Source organism: Pholcus phalangioides, unplaced genomic scaffold (genome assembly GCF_987345545.1).
Source record: "Pholcus phalangioides strain wild (caught in Gottingen) unplaced genomic scaffold, Ppha-v1.0 ptg000009l_1, whole genome shotgun sequence".
NCBI lineage: Eukaryota > Metazoa > Arthropoda > Arachnida > Araneae > Pholcidae > Pholcus > Pholcus phalangioides.
Genome location: NW_028301602.1, coordinates 11,905,046 through 11,920,016, shown reverse-complemented (window position 1 = coordinate 11,920,016; position 14,971 = coordinate 11,905,046). Strand labels below are relative to the sequence as shown.

General features: G+C 38.6%; 2 protein-coding genes across 2 annotated transcripts; one reads left to right on the top strand and one right to left on the bottom strand.

Moving 5' to 3' along the window:
- Positions 1–2,598: 2,598 nt before the first annotated feature.
- On the bottom strand, positions 2,599–8,230 carry LOC149081768 (uncharacterized). Its single transcript, XM_089237204.1, has 2 exons — positions 7,792–8,230; positions 2,599–3,785 (listed from the first exon to the last, which is right to left on the bottom strand). Exon 2 carries the CDS (start codon positions 3,772–3,774, stop codon positions 3,259–3,261), a length of 516 nt encoding a protein of 171 aa, XP_089093330.1. The 5' UTR covers positions 3,775–3,785; positions 7,792–8,230; the 3' UTR covers positions 2,599–3,258.
- A 3,305-nt stretch (positions 8,231–11,535) lies between these two features.
- LOC149081767 (speckle-type POZ protein-like) lies at positions 11,536–12,606 on the top strand. Its single transcript, XM_089235894.1, has one exon. It carries the CDS (start codon positions 11,536–11,538, stop codon positions 12,604–12,606), a length of 1,071 nt encoding a protein of 356 aa, XP_089092020.1.
- The last annotated feature ends 2,365 nt before the right edge of the window (positions 12,607–14,971 follow it).

Here is a 14,971-nt window from a genome sequence, read left to right as displayed (position 1 = left end):
GTATAGTTATATATATATATACTTATTTATATATCATACTCTTATCTCTCCCCCCCCCATCTGAAATGCTTACAGATAATAGAATAGATACGGAGTAGATTTTTCTTTTCACCCTCACCTACCTGTTCTCTTTCGCTCTTAGATGTACATAGTGGAAGGATACATCACGGAGGTAAAAAGAACTACTACTTTTTTTTCGTAGGGTTGCAACAAAGCTTCGCGGTGATGAGAAGAGAGGAAAGAAAACAGAGAGAACTTTTGTGAATTTATTCCATTGACATTTTGACGCAATATTACGTCCTTGATCGTAAAGAGGTTAAACGAATCCTGTCCCGTAGATCGGAGGATATTTAAATGGAATCGCCGGTTTTTGCAGATGTTTAGTAAAAAAATTATAACTTTTAAACTTTTAACCATTGAAGTAATTTGTAAATTTTCATGTTTATAAAATAATATCTTGTCTATAATATTATATAACACATCATTTGCATTACCTAAAAATCTATATAATATTCTCTTTGTGTAAATTGTTTTTTCTCTTCTACAGCTGCCAAAAATCGGATTAATCTTCTTCTTCAATTATACAGGGCTTTATGCCTGAGGGTCATACCCTGTTTGAGATAAAAAATACATCGAAGGCATAGAATGTCTCTTATAACGAATTGATAGTTACAGAAAACAAACACAAGTAAGAGGAAAGAGCAGAGATCCAAACATTCTCTCATAATCGGATTAATAACTCAACCTCGCGGCTGTAACAAAGAACTACTAACTCAATTATACTGGGAATTTTAGCTCAACGGGGCTAAAACATGCTCATTATAATAATAATTATACAAAGTTTTTTTTAGCTCAATGGGCTAAAACATGTTGTTTGCAATAATATTTCGGATCCCTACGTGTTAAGCAGCAATCGTTCATCACTCCCAATAAAATATGATAAATGAAAATAATATGGTAGTAATGATTGCGAAGCCACATTATTCCTCTCTCGAATGATGCCAAACATGAAGAGATCGTGAAATAATGTAATGCATTAAAAAATTAAGATATGCACCGAGCGAAAGATAGACGTACTCAGTATATACATATGACGGCGGCATACGGTGATTTAATCGATCATTTTTTACCGGTGGCATCCTTGGGAACAAGATTTGACTTTCTACATATCTCGTGGTGGTCCACGAGACACAGCGAAACGCTGGGTTGGAAACCACTGGTTTTATTACATTTTCAACACAATTTTATAACCAGAACATTCAGCCATAATCTCCCGCTGTACTTATCACTTTCTAGTCTACATTTTTGTATACCTCCTCCTAACCAGATCATGGCTCTCCGCACTGTCTCAACGAAGAGATTTTCGCAGGTGGTCCAAGAAGACCTACTTCACGAAACACCAACTCTGGCCATATCGCTATTTACTGCCATTAATGAGATGGGCTGGAAATGAAGGAAGGAAGGGGCTGTCTATTGGTGGTCGCCTCAACTCCCTAGTGGTACTGGGATACTTCAAGGGGACCACAGAAGAAAATGGAGAAAGGGGCAATGACAGGTGGTTTGGAGGGCTGCAGAGAGCTGAGAAAAATTAAGGGCCGTCTTAGGGCATCGACCCACCCGGGCCTCACCACCTACATTTTGCAACAAGTTCCCTAAGGATGGGGTTTTTCACAGGTCCCCGGCTAGATTTTTCACAGTCCCCTTCTCTATATTAAATTTATAGTGTGAAAAACAAAAAGCTTTGTCAGTCCCACTCTGGTGAAAGGCCATGCCCGGGGGCCTAATGTCCATTAGTGACCCCCATCTTATGAAATTTTATATAGTACAATTAATTTTGAAAATAAGTAGGAAATATGTAGGCTGTTTATTTCCAGATAAGTATGGGATTACCATAGCATCACTTTGCCTGATGGGGGGCCATGATATTGAGACGGTCCTGATAGAGAACTCGGACTAGCGGGAAGATCAATAAATTCTTGGCCAGTGGTCTGGAGGCCAATTTTCTTTGCAAAATTTTCGTTCAGTATAAATTCACTGAAAAAATCATTTCAATACGTATAATCTTGCGTACGATCTTGCTTCTAGATGAGAGTTGAAGACTTTGGGTAAGACAGGGGAGATACGAGAAAAAAATATGGTTCAAAGGGAGCCCCGAGCAAAAAAATATAGTTCAAAGGGGGCCACGAGCAAAAAAAGGTTAAGAAACACTGTGGTACAGCATATAATCCGGACGCACTAAGAAATTCTGATTTTTTTTTAATGCAATATAATCTGTCCATTATACGCAGGAAAATTTGGTAATTCATACTTTTTTCAACGCATCAGGTAACTAGATTGGTGCTTCTTCCAACTACTTCAAGTGAAAAATTTATGACAAAATTTCTTATTTTAAATATAATCGTATATTTTCTCGCAAAGTACAAAGTGTTTCCATTTTTGTTTCAGACTTTTCAAAATTATAATTTCCATAGCTATTTTCAGTAAGTTGAATGGACTTTTAGAGCTATTCTCTCACTGACCATTGGATAATTTTAATGTTTGAAAGAACCCCTATATAAAAAATGTTTTCAAAAAATGTGGACTCACTATCACGTCTTTGAATGAAAATCGAGCAAAATTTTATTTGAATAGTTTTAAATACATTATTTCAATTTTAATCATGTGATGTCCAATCGAAGTCTACCTTTTTTATGGGATATTTCATTTCGTAAATTCACTGAGAAAGCACTGCTGCTACTACTTAACCGTACATGCACCGCGTACACATACTTCTACGGAATTTCTAATGAATTGGCACATGCCAGAATGGGCGTGCACGTGTTGTGTGAACGTGAAGTTTGTTTCTGCATAATGCTTGTTATGTGTAATGCTGCCATCTTCCATCACTTTTTCTAACACTGAAAAAGTTCAACTCGTTTCCATCAAAAACAAATTGTATCTACAAGCTGTATGTGCTGTCAATCATTGCTTGTGGTTAGGGGCCATTCAAGTATTACTTAAGCAGATTTTCAACCATTTTTGATCCCACTTCCCCCCCTGTCAGCAAAATTTCGTCAGCAGCTTAGAATATTTCATATCTTCAAAAAGGGGTGGTGGATGACGTAAGCAAACTTCAAACCCCTTTCCCCTTGTCATCAAAAGTCAGCAAATCCGAACCCCCCCCCCCCCACTCGATGCTGACGTAATACTTGAATGACCCCTTAATAAAATTCACAGGTATATATGAATCCTCTTCCCAGAGTGATACATTTCCACGAATCACAGATCAGTTCTATTCTTGATTCTCGGTACACAGGCGCATTTGGTATGGTTGAAGAAAATGAGTCTCTCGACGACGCGTTCATCTGGATGTCCCGTCTTGCTGTCGACACGGACGCTGAAGAAGTTCAGGGTGACTTTTTCTTTTCTTGCAGCGACGCACTTCAGTTTGTCTGTACCGCAACAGCCCGCATGTTTACCGCATCGGTGCAGCAGCGTACAGTGAGGGAGATAGTACTTATCAGGATCAGGGTAAGAGTCACTGACGTGTATCACCTGAGGCCTGGGTACGTCGCAACTACCACCGTTCGATAGCACGACGCTGTGTTCGAGGGCTTTCCTCTCTTCCAAGTCATCGTCGAAGTTCGTTGATGAGATATCATCGACGTTGTTCCACGCGCGATTCTTGTGCGGCTTCACATGGCGAAGATGATGATGTCTTGATTCCGCAGAATCGAGCCAATAAACTGACACCAAGAAAGTTATCACCGCATACGAATATAGGTTACTGTTCATCTTTCTCCGACCTAAGGAGGAAAAAAAACATACAATAATAAGTGTACAATATGTGGCAACTATGTTGATGACAGGAGGCACAAATAAGCAACGAGCATATTTTTTTCCTGTTGAAAGTGGGGTCTTACTTTCGTTCACTCTGACTTGGTACGTGCATAGGTCTATCCTCCGCATTCAGCTGGCCTGTCAACGTCCTTAGACAAAAGTTATAAAGTCAAGGAGGCTGAGTTTTGTTTTATTTAGTTTTTTTTTTTAAAGAAAATATGAAAAATTTGTTGATATGAGTTCCATTTGATCATTTTTGTCGCACCACGATCATTTTCTGTTCACGAGGGCTAATTAGACCGGGACCTACAATTTACTGCCGATTCCGAACGGCAAGCTTGTTTTTTATACTCATCGAGAGGTTGGTGTGCTAACCCCTCGATGGGGGACTCCCTGGGGTGGCACTCACTCACTCACTCACGAACACAGTTGCTCACTCACTCAATATTTCGCTCGCTCACTCTCTCATGGACTCGGTAGCATCATGACGAACTGTTGGTCAGCGAATTTTCCTAGCAGTGAATTTTTTATTTTATTTTATTTTTTCAAGCCGAGCACAACTCAGGGTCTATCGCTATGAGCAATTTACTACCTAGTGAGTTGTGCCGGAAGTGTAAGTATGTGTACCTAACAGGCTGAGTGCGTATCTAGTGTTGTGTATGATTTTTAGTGCTGCCATCTATATATCTCAGAAGTGAAGTGAGTGAAGTGTAATGACTGAATATTTGTACTGTTTGTAGGATGGTTGCTCTCTGTGGCGAGACTTTTGAACGGAGGGATCGGCTCGCATTTGCGCTTCGAAGTTGGGAACCATAGAAAACCAACTTCAGCCGACCACCACTGTGGTGACGGTGGGCTCGCATCCGGGTCCCCGCGATGCGAGTCCGTCACTATGACCACTTGACCACCACAGCGGCCCAAGTAATGAATAGCATGACGGTGCGTCGGTGAATTTTCCTAGCGGTGAATTGCATGGCGGCGAATTTTCCGTAAACCCTTTAATTAAACCTCTAATTGAAAAAGTTTTCTCTCGCTGATCCTAAAAGCCACGCAAGTCAAAAAAGAAAAAAAAATCTGAAAAAGTTGCAAAATTTAATATTATTAAATAATTTTTTTTTCTTGTTCCTTTACACACGGCGTCCTGTAACTTAACAAACTGGAATCATCTTTCACCAGGGCAATACAGGACGTCCTGTAAGGATGTCCTGTAAGTGCTAATGCAGCCTTTATCTCATCGTCTATAGTCTGTCTGTAGAGGTATAGTTTCAGTTTAAAAAATGCTCAAAAAAGGCTTTCAAAAATTACCCTGTACCAGTTTTGAGATATTTGAAATATTTATATCTGAAATATTTGAATTCAAAAATCGGAGAAAAGTTATGAAGCAGTATAATTGAGGGAAAGGAATGTTGTCCGTTAATTTTTGCAGTTCTTTCCATAACTTTTTCCTTTTTTTAAATTCAAATATCTCAATGAATTTTTCCCTTGAAAACATGGAATTTTTTCTGTTGTCCACATGAGATACAGGGCAACAACTTTCTAATTGGAAGTTGGAGGTACACCGTACAAAAATTTAGACTTTTTTTTATTTCGTGACACACTGTATTTTCATCTCAAAATTGGTACACGATATTTTTTGAACGTCTTTTCAGCATTTTTTGAATTGCAATCATACCTCTACGACGGATGGGTGATGAGATGAAGGTCGCACTAGCACTTACAGGACACCCTGTATATTGAGTAGCGTATTCTTCATGCACTGGCATGATTAAAAAAAAAACTATTCTCTCACAACAAAAATTGATCCAGTTGGGAAATGTTCAATTTTGTGATTTGTCATGAAGAAACTTTAAAAATTCATAAAAACCACAAAAATTACCGAAATAAAACAACAGTTCGCAGGGCGCAGGGTTAGCATCGCTAGGTCACGGGAATCTTTTTACGACAAAAGAAAAAATAACTAAAAAAACAGCCGGTAGGTGGCACTGGTACGAGCGACTTTGGTGAAATGTGCAAATGAGACGGTTATATGAACTTGCGCTCCTAACCCACAACCAGTTAACCGTTGTAAACCGTGTATGTGGACTTGCTGCAATCTGCCGTTGCTGAATTTGTAACACGCCTGCAATGTGTTATCCCCTGTGGTGGTGGTGGTCATGTAGAACACGTACTGCTGTAATAAACGATTTGGAGGCATTCTGTTCGTTATTTGCGTATCTTTTTGACTTGTGTACGTAAGCGCCACCTATCGGCTATTTTTCGAGTTATTTAATACCTGTCAAAAAAACTCCCGTGACCTAGCGATGCTAACCCTGCGAACCGTTTTTTATTTCAGTTATTTTTCGCGTTTTTATGAATTTTTAAAGTTTCCACGGACTTTTTGCCCACCCTGTATATACAACTCTATTCGGTCTCTTTTAGTCGTGGTAATTTTTTTTTGTCATGTCAGTGCATATAATATTTTGCTAGATATGACGAATCATGACCTCAGGACAGTATAAAATTATACTGTCCTATTATAAAACTTGAAAAATTCAACCAATAAGATTATCAGTTGCATTTGCTCGAATGTAACCTATGAGTTTTATTGGTTGGATTTTTTGAGTTTTATAAAAGGGATTTTGTCAAACTTTTATAGTGTAATACAGGCCTAAGAAATAATTTTATTTTTGCTTAAATGGATGATATGTCACCCCATTTGAAACATTTTTTCTCGTTGTAAGTTTCCTTCAACATTGACGATTCACGCATTAGCTCATTGGATAATTATGAGAACAGCCACCCCTTATAAAGAAGAAAAAACTGTTTTCCGTACATATACAGTCGAATCCCGTTATAACGAATTCCAAGAGACCGGAGAAATCACTTCGTTATAATGAAATTTCGTTATAAAGGAATTCCAGGTTTTTTGCATTGTTCCTATGTAAACTTATCTGGGGGATCAGGAAAGTATTTGTTAAAACGAGATTTTTTCGCTATAACGGGATTCGACTATATATATATATATATATATTTTTTTTTTTTTTTTAATAATCATTTCTCAAAAAATTATTAACTGATTTTTCAATTTAAGTTTTTAACTTTTTTTCTTTGTAACTTATTTACTATACTATAGTTCACAGGAAATTATTCAAGAAATACTCGCAATCAAATTTCATTTTCAAATAAGAAATATACCAACTTTCAAAACACAAGTTTGACAAGAATCTTAGGAAACCTCTAAGTAAAATTTTTACTCAAAGGATATCCTTATAATATCATTAGTGTTTCTTCCCCCTTCTGCATGGAATTAATTCAATTCGAATCATTATTATGAAAAAGTTACATAACTTTTATCATTATAATAGTTCGTATTAACATATTTGTGTGAATGAAACATCGCGATTGCATAAGTATGGATATGCTTGCTGGGAAATATCGATGAAAATAACATTCGGTTATGTAATTTAAGCATTCACTTTATCACAGCTATGTTCGCATATTCACTATAGTTCTTGTTCCTTGGGACTTATCCCTCATGGTCATTACATAAGCCGGTAATTACAATATCAATAATACTCATTAGCCTAATATCGTATGAGAAATTAACATGCGAAACGGTGTCTCCTCGCTCAATTTATTCATCTAGAAACAGCCACCGGAGGCTTTTGATAATTCAGAGATCAGGAGGTCAGAGATTTTGGTTAACATTTTCAACATTATTTCGCAAATGCATTAATGAAATTGTCTTACATAGATTACATATTATCTTCTTATCAATATAAAATAAATAAGAACGTTGAAAATATTACATAATATTTATTATTTACGTATTTCCAAAACGTGCTGCATTTATACTTCAATTTTTTGCATATTCCTGAAGTATAGTGACCGTAAAATATATATGAACACAATGAATACATGTAAAATGATTAATCATGATTATAATCGCTGATATATACTCCTGGGAAAAAAGTTATAATCTTCATATCTTACCTTTGTTAATAGATTCATCAATATAGCTCTTCTGATGAATGGTGGTTATGAAATATGAATAGCCAAGTCGGAATTTCGCGGTTAATATCTATGAAGAATCCTCACGCGTATAATTAGCATACCACTTGAAAAATCTTAATTTGAGAGAAACCCACAGAAAATAGTTTTGGTTTTGATTTGAAATTTTTGGTGAGAAAAATGATTCCGAAGCTCTCTGGAGGCTTCACCGAAAGCTACCGGTCTGGAAGATGGTGATAATAATGACCACAGAGAGAAACGGGGTGGTGTTGTGTTCACGAGACGCACCAGACATCTCAATGGGTGGTGGTGAATTTTTTCTAGGAAACCGCAGAGAACTATTAACGTCCGACGTTACATTATGTGATTGCAAGAGGAACGCCATCAGTTACCTCACATAACTACGACATCGGACGTCCTCCCTACCTTACAGGTGTGTGTTTACCCTTGGGCTAAAAACAATGGCAATGACGTCATCGAATGAATTTCATGCGGGGAATTACGCTTATCAAAATAGAAAAAGAAAAAAAAATCGCGAAATTCGTCTTCCCCCTTCATGTATTTCTTACGGTCATTTGCTCTCTCTGTTCCCTCTTATTTTCTTTTCTGTACTTTTCTTTCCTTATCACGTGTCTTTAGTGAATGAATGGCGTTGACGTATTATCCGATGTGCCTGAGTAAGTCTGTCTGATCTAAATGATAGCAAAAAAAATGTTGTTTTGACAATATTTCTTTTTTTCATCCCGATTCTAAGTCAAATCTTTTGTTAAAAACATGCGTTTATAGGAAGGAGGAAAAAAACCCAAAGAATAGCAATAATAAGACTATAATCTAAGCATTTTCTCACCAGTGTTTGCCAATACGCTTCCAGATGCACGCATCAATATGAAATTTTTTCCAAATTTCGTAGAGGAGTGAAAATACTCCTTTAAATGTTAGGTAATGTTTTTAATAGAGTTATCACTCAGTTTTTCGTAAAAAAATACCCCTTTTCACAAAACTAAAATCCTCAAAATTTTGGAGAGGAGTGAAATTACTCTTCACAAAAAAAAAAAAAAAAATTCGGATAACACTGGTTCTCCCACTGTAAAAGGTCCTCCATACAGATACATAGATAGATAGATAGCACTACTCCGGACTGATGCAAAACAACTTACTTCCGTTGCGTGAAATGAAGCAGGGCTGTGCCGGAAAAAAGTTAGCAAAGATTTATAGCAATCACCCTCCTACCCCTTGCCCCGTGCTCTCAAGTATCAAATCTCTCACGTCGTTCTCGCCCGTGGAGACAATTATCAAATACAAATACAACGCCTCAACAGGAAAAATGACAACGCCTCCAACGAGGTGGCTGAGAAAAAGATCCCCATAACAAATATGGATGCCATATATTTGAAAAATACAGCAACCCAATTAAAAATGCAATTGCAAACAATAATATTCATAATAAAATATTATACTTTGCCCATAAAGAATACTTATGGTTGTCTTATTTTAAGTATGGATAGCTTCTCGATTTACCCCAACATGTTATCGTATTGCTTTTCAAACGTGTCAGCTGTGTTAGAATTTACTACCCCCTGGGGGTAAGCTATTCCATTTATCAACAACCCTATTAGAGAAACATTCCCTGCGACACCATAACCTAGAATTGTCCCTTACCAAACGATACTACTACTACTAAACCATACATGCGCCTCGTCCATATTCCTCTGTGAAACTTCTAACGAATTGGTAGAATGTGCATGTCCGTGTTGTGAACCTAATGTGAAGATTTTATCTGTGTAATGCTTGTTATAGTGCTGCCATCTGCCTCCTATTTTTTGAACTATGAGTGAAGTGTAATGACTGAAGATTTTACTGTTGTCGGCCTGTTGCTCTCTGTGGCGAGACTTTTAAGAAAAGATACTGGTGTCCTCTTGTAAAAGCAGTTGATTGACGGCGAATCAATAAATCATGGTCCATCCTATCCATACCGTTGAAAATTTTGAACACTTCAATGATATCTCTCCGTCACCTGATTTCATCCAATGTAAACATATTCAAAAAATGAAGTCTCTTTTTAATGTACAAGCCATTTGACTAGAAATTAGTAGCTGAACCCCATGCCCAGGGAGAAACAATTGCAGACCAGTCGATCGCAAACTTTTGCCATCCGTGGCTACCGCAGCTTTGTCATCGTTTATCTTCGATTCTTTATAATAGTTTAGAACAGCGGCTCTCAACCTAATTTGACTCACGAGAAGCTCCTTTATAGTCTATTTCCATTCCAGAGCCCTGAAGTTGTCTCTTTGTTTACTTATTCATCAAATTTACTGATTTATTTTATTAGAGCAGCATCTTGATACTGAGTCCACAAGGCACTCACAGGTCTATATAACCATAACTTCTGGTCTACGACCCATCATCAGAAAAATAAAACCCAAATATCAACTGCGACATACGCTCAGACTCCAAATCAAAACATGCAAAAGCTTCTCCACATCCTTAAAAAGAAAACTTAGCCATTTTATTTTCCATTATTTGTCGCTTCAGACATTTCTCTCCGAACTTTATAAGATATGGGCCAAAAACCACTCGTTAACCAAAGGTGTTGAACCTTTAGAAAAATGCGGTCCACTTCATTGATTTGAAAACATGTCACAAGTCACTCAATCCCTCCCTCAATTAAGTAATGCATAAATATGCTGTGGGTCGCTTGAGTTACCTGTAAATGTGCTGCGCGTCACTTGAGTGATCTGGAACTTTGTCGCGTGTCACAAATTATCTGTAAATCTGCCAAAAGTAGCACCCACAGTACCTGAAGGTCTAGTTTAAGCACCACAGAATTAATTCGAAAATGAGAATTTTCAGCATAAATCTCAAACCGATCACTCACAGGTATAAAACACTTCCGACGCCTATGCAAATACTGTGGGTGCTCAAGCACCCGCAGTACGAATTAATTCTGTGGTGCTTAAACTAGACCTTGAAGTACTGTGAGCACCCACAGCATCCCCGGCTCCGACATCGGTGACAGAGCTCATACAAATACGCAATCATGTCCCCCCACATCCTGGAGCAGGGCCTCTATAGCTTGGTTCTTCGACGACCCCCCCCCCCCAAGCCAGACTTCTCACGAGCCCTTTGAATAGTGAATTTATAGTATGAAAAAGCAAAAAAAATGATAATGGTCCCGGGCCCAGTGTTAGAACCCTGTCAGCCCCACTCTTGCGGGGACTGTGTACAAGTGCTATTGTATGTTTACAAAAATCTAAAAAAAAAAATGCAGATTTATACTTTTTGTTTATATTAACGATCAAAAATAACACTTTTCACTCTCTGGAGCCTGATTTCTGCGCATGGTGAAGTGGTGCATTCGCACATTTCCCTCCAAATTAAAACAAAATATATTCACTGACTCTAATTAAACCTTCAACCCTATTCGTGGAGCTTTTCGAGGCTTGCTTTTTCCATGCTCTCCCCCCCCCCCCCCCAAATCAAATTATTGTCAATTATCCATCGGATAACACGGAAAGGGTTAGATCGTATTTACGTCTGTCCATAATATTTATTGATGGTGAAATTCAAAAACGATCGTTGACGTGTGGCCGTTAAAAAGACATTGGTTTTTCTTGATTTTGTTCCGAAGGATTCGTGGTCAAGCCTAGAAATATCGTGGAATCGTAATGAAAACGAAGATTGGCGTAAAAACCCTCTCTCCCCGATGAGAATCTGACAGTATAGGCGATGGAAGCGCCGGCAGATATTTCCGTCAAGGGGAATCTTACGTATTCGGAAGATCTTCAAGGACACTCGATCATCAACTGGAAAGTGAAAGGCTTCAGCACCCTGAACTGCGAGGTCGGAAATGTTCTCCTCAGTGATAGCTTCAAATTAGGAAACTCTGAGAAATCTCATCACATCGCGATGTACCCGGGAGGTTACAAGAAGGAAGACAATGGTTTCGTCTCGTGCTTCATGGTTACCGTGGGTAAATACTTCTGTACGAGGTCGTGGATAACACTGAGAAATATCAAAGGCGAGGAGTTTGGAAGAGCCGTCGTCGAAATTAAACCTGGTGTTCACGACCAAATCTCCATGGGCGGCATCAGGAAAATGGCATGTCGGGATTACTTGTTATCGCGGTTACCTCAAGATATCCTGGTAGTATTCGTTGACTGTGTTTTTTCAACGACGTCGTCGTCGTCGACCACCTGTGGTAACTTTCAGAACAGTGAATTCACTCCTTTCGTGAAACTATCCAACGACTTGTTCGTGTTGCATGAAAAACCAGGTGCGTCCGCAGACACCTCAGTGTCCGTTAATGGACTTTTGATACCAGTTCACTCTAGCATACTAAGAGTCCGCTCGCCAGTCTTCGCAGCCATGCTAGACGAATCTGTCGTGGGTGACGTGGGTGACGGAAGTCCACGTATATTAGAAGTCACGGACTTCGGCTACGAAACTGTCAAGTTACTGCTGCGTTTTCTCTACACTGCCAACCTAGATTCTCTTAGTGTTTCGCAGGCGCACGATTTGCTGCTAGCAGCTCACAAGTATAAGGTTCGAGGTTTGATGACGTATTGCAGCAACGTCTTGATCGCTAGCATGGACTCAGACAGCGTTGTGAAGGTTCTCGTCACTGCTGACTCGTTGAACATCCCAAGACTCAGATCAGTTGCCTTGCAGTACTTTTGCGAGCTGGAGTCGTCGGAATTCGACAAGCGTTTATCAGAACTCATACAAAATGGCGACATGAATTTGTTGTATTCAGCCGTGAGATTCATGAATAGCGTCATATACTCCAATTTGCATTGAATGGGACTTCCGGTCCTTCTCGTTGTATTTTCATCATACAAGCCGCATCACAAGTCTCGAGTCAAGAAATAAATGTCAATTACTGTATTTGCTAAATCTACATTAAAAAACTTCGTTATACTCACTGAAGTTGCTGCAGCCTCAATTTTCCGGGTGAGTTGGAAATAACGTGTGGAATTGAGATCCCTCTTGTGAGTGAGGTATTAAACGAAACGTAACAACACATTTGGTGGGTAATTTCGTCTTCAGACAACAAAATATCACAGTTCCCATTTATATCCACTTAACGATCACGAGCGAGGTATCTCGTCCCTCTCTCTCTCTTTTCCTCATTGCTACCCTGTATGAAAGAGAAAAATTGTCTTTTTCTTTTCCTACACGTCAGCATTATATTTTAATCTTTTCTCCCTCGCTACGGTTCGAGGATTAAAAAAGTACATAGTGTAACATATATAGGGAGATGGTGTAACCCCCCCCCCCGCTCTCTCTCTCTCTCTCTCTCTCTCTCTCACTCACTGAGAGAAAGGAAGAAAGAATGAAAACCCCATTTTTTTCTCATCTTTTTTCCTTCATTTCCCATTGTGTAAATAATAACCCTTTTTCCGCTTTTTTTTGTTTTTCTCTGCTAGTTCAACTGCATGTCGTCTAAATTTGTCGTCAAAAGCTCGTACGTAAAGGCGGTTGAAGAAAAAATGCGCTAATGAGAAGAATTTTCGATTTGCAAAAGTTTATCATATTTATTAATGAATGAGTAGGTACTTGCCAGATGAAACAGCCCAAATCAATTTTTTAAGAAACGTTTATTATTATGACAACGCTTGTTGTTTATTATGAATGTGTGGTTCAATATGTGCCCACCATTCTGATATTCCAAAAACTGAATGCGTTGCACATTTCCTATGTCATCTCACAATATATGGGAATCGATTTTTTTTTCACCCGTAACTTATTAGATTTATAAAAGTTTCTATATCGGGTCCCTTTACAATCATGGACGTAACTTTGCATCCAAACGCCAGTGGAGTAAATTCAAACAAGTTCTCTGTTTTTCCTTTCTTCTCTCTCTGCATCACCGCGAAACTTTATAGTAACCCTATCTCTGCAGACATTGCTTTTTCCTTCCCTCCTTTCTTTCTGTTAAGGATTTTTTTTCCACACATGTAATGTATCTCTCTAATATATGCATGTAAGATTGAAAGAGAATACGCGTAGGATGAGGGTGAAAAGAGACTCTAAAAAGAAATCTACCTTATCTGTTATACTTTTTTAATTTCACATACTTTTTCTTTTACTCTTCCTTTTCTAAGGTGCGGTTAGGTTAGGACGAGGTTACCAGATTTATCGCAGATTCGTCAAATAAAGATATCCAAATTTGTTTGCCCAAAGCTTGTACTTAAAGTGGTTAAGAAATCTTCGCAACCAAAAGCATAAGGGATTAAAATCAGGGGCTATTGATGATCATTCTGTTGGGGAGGGGGGGGGGGTTAATGAGTAAATTATTGGAATGTCAGAGAAATGTTGTCGTAACACGCGATATATCTAAAAACCGCATATGAGGAGTTGCACCATCCTACAAGAACATGATAGATACCGTGAAGATGAAGTACCGTCTTGACTAGCAGTTTACGTAGTAATTGAAAGATTCAGTATAAGCCACCACAAATAGTCGAGAAGTACCAGCCTACCGGTCTACATATTTATTTATTCTCAAAAATCTTTCTTTTTCTCCTTTCAAACCGAGCACAATTGCGATCTATCGCGATGGACAATTTAGTACCGAATGGGTTGTCCCGGAAGTATTGCGCGTGTGTACCTAACAGTTTGATGCGTATCTAGCGTTGTGCGTATACTTCAGTGCTGCCACCTATATTTAAAATTGCAAATGAAGTATGATTATTGGAATGTCCATACCGTTGTAGGCCTGTTGCTATTCTCAAAAAGTATAGTGCTTAGATGAAAGAACTTATTATAGCTAATACCTAATTATAGCCGCTATGGTAGTCGAATAGTCATAGTGACAGACTCGCATCACGATTACCCGTATTTGAACCCCACCGGCACAACAATGGTGGTCGGCTGGAGTTGGTTTTCTGTGGTTCCCAACTTCAAGATGCGAATGCGAACCGATTTCCTCGTTAAAAAGTCTCGCCGAAGAGAACAACAGACCTACGGAACAAATATTCAATCATTACACTTCACTCGTAGTTCGAAAAATAGGTGGCAATACTATAACAAGCATTTACAGAAACAAACTTCACTTTAGGTTCATAACACGTACACGCGCATTTCAACATGTACCTATCCGTTGAGGTTCCGCGGAGGAATACGGACGAGGTGTATGTGTGGTTTAGCCATAGTACCTATA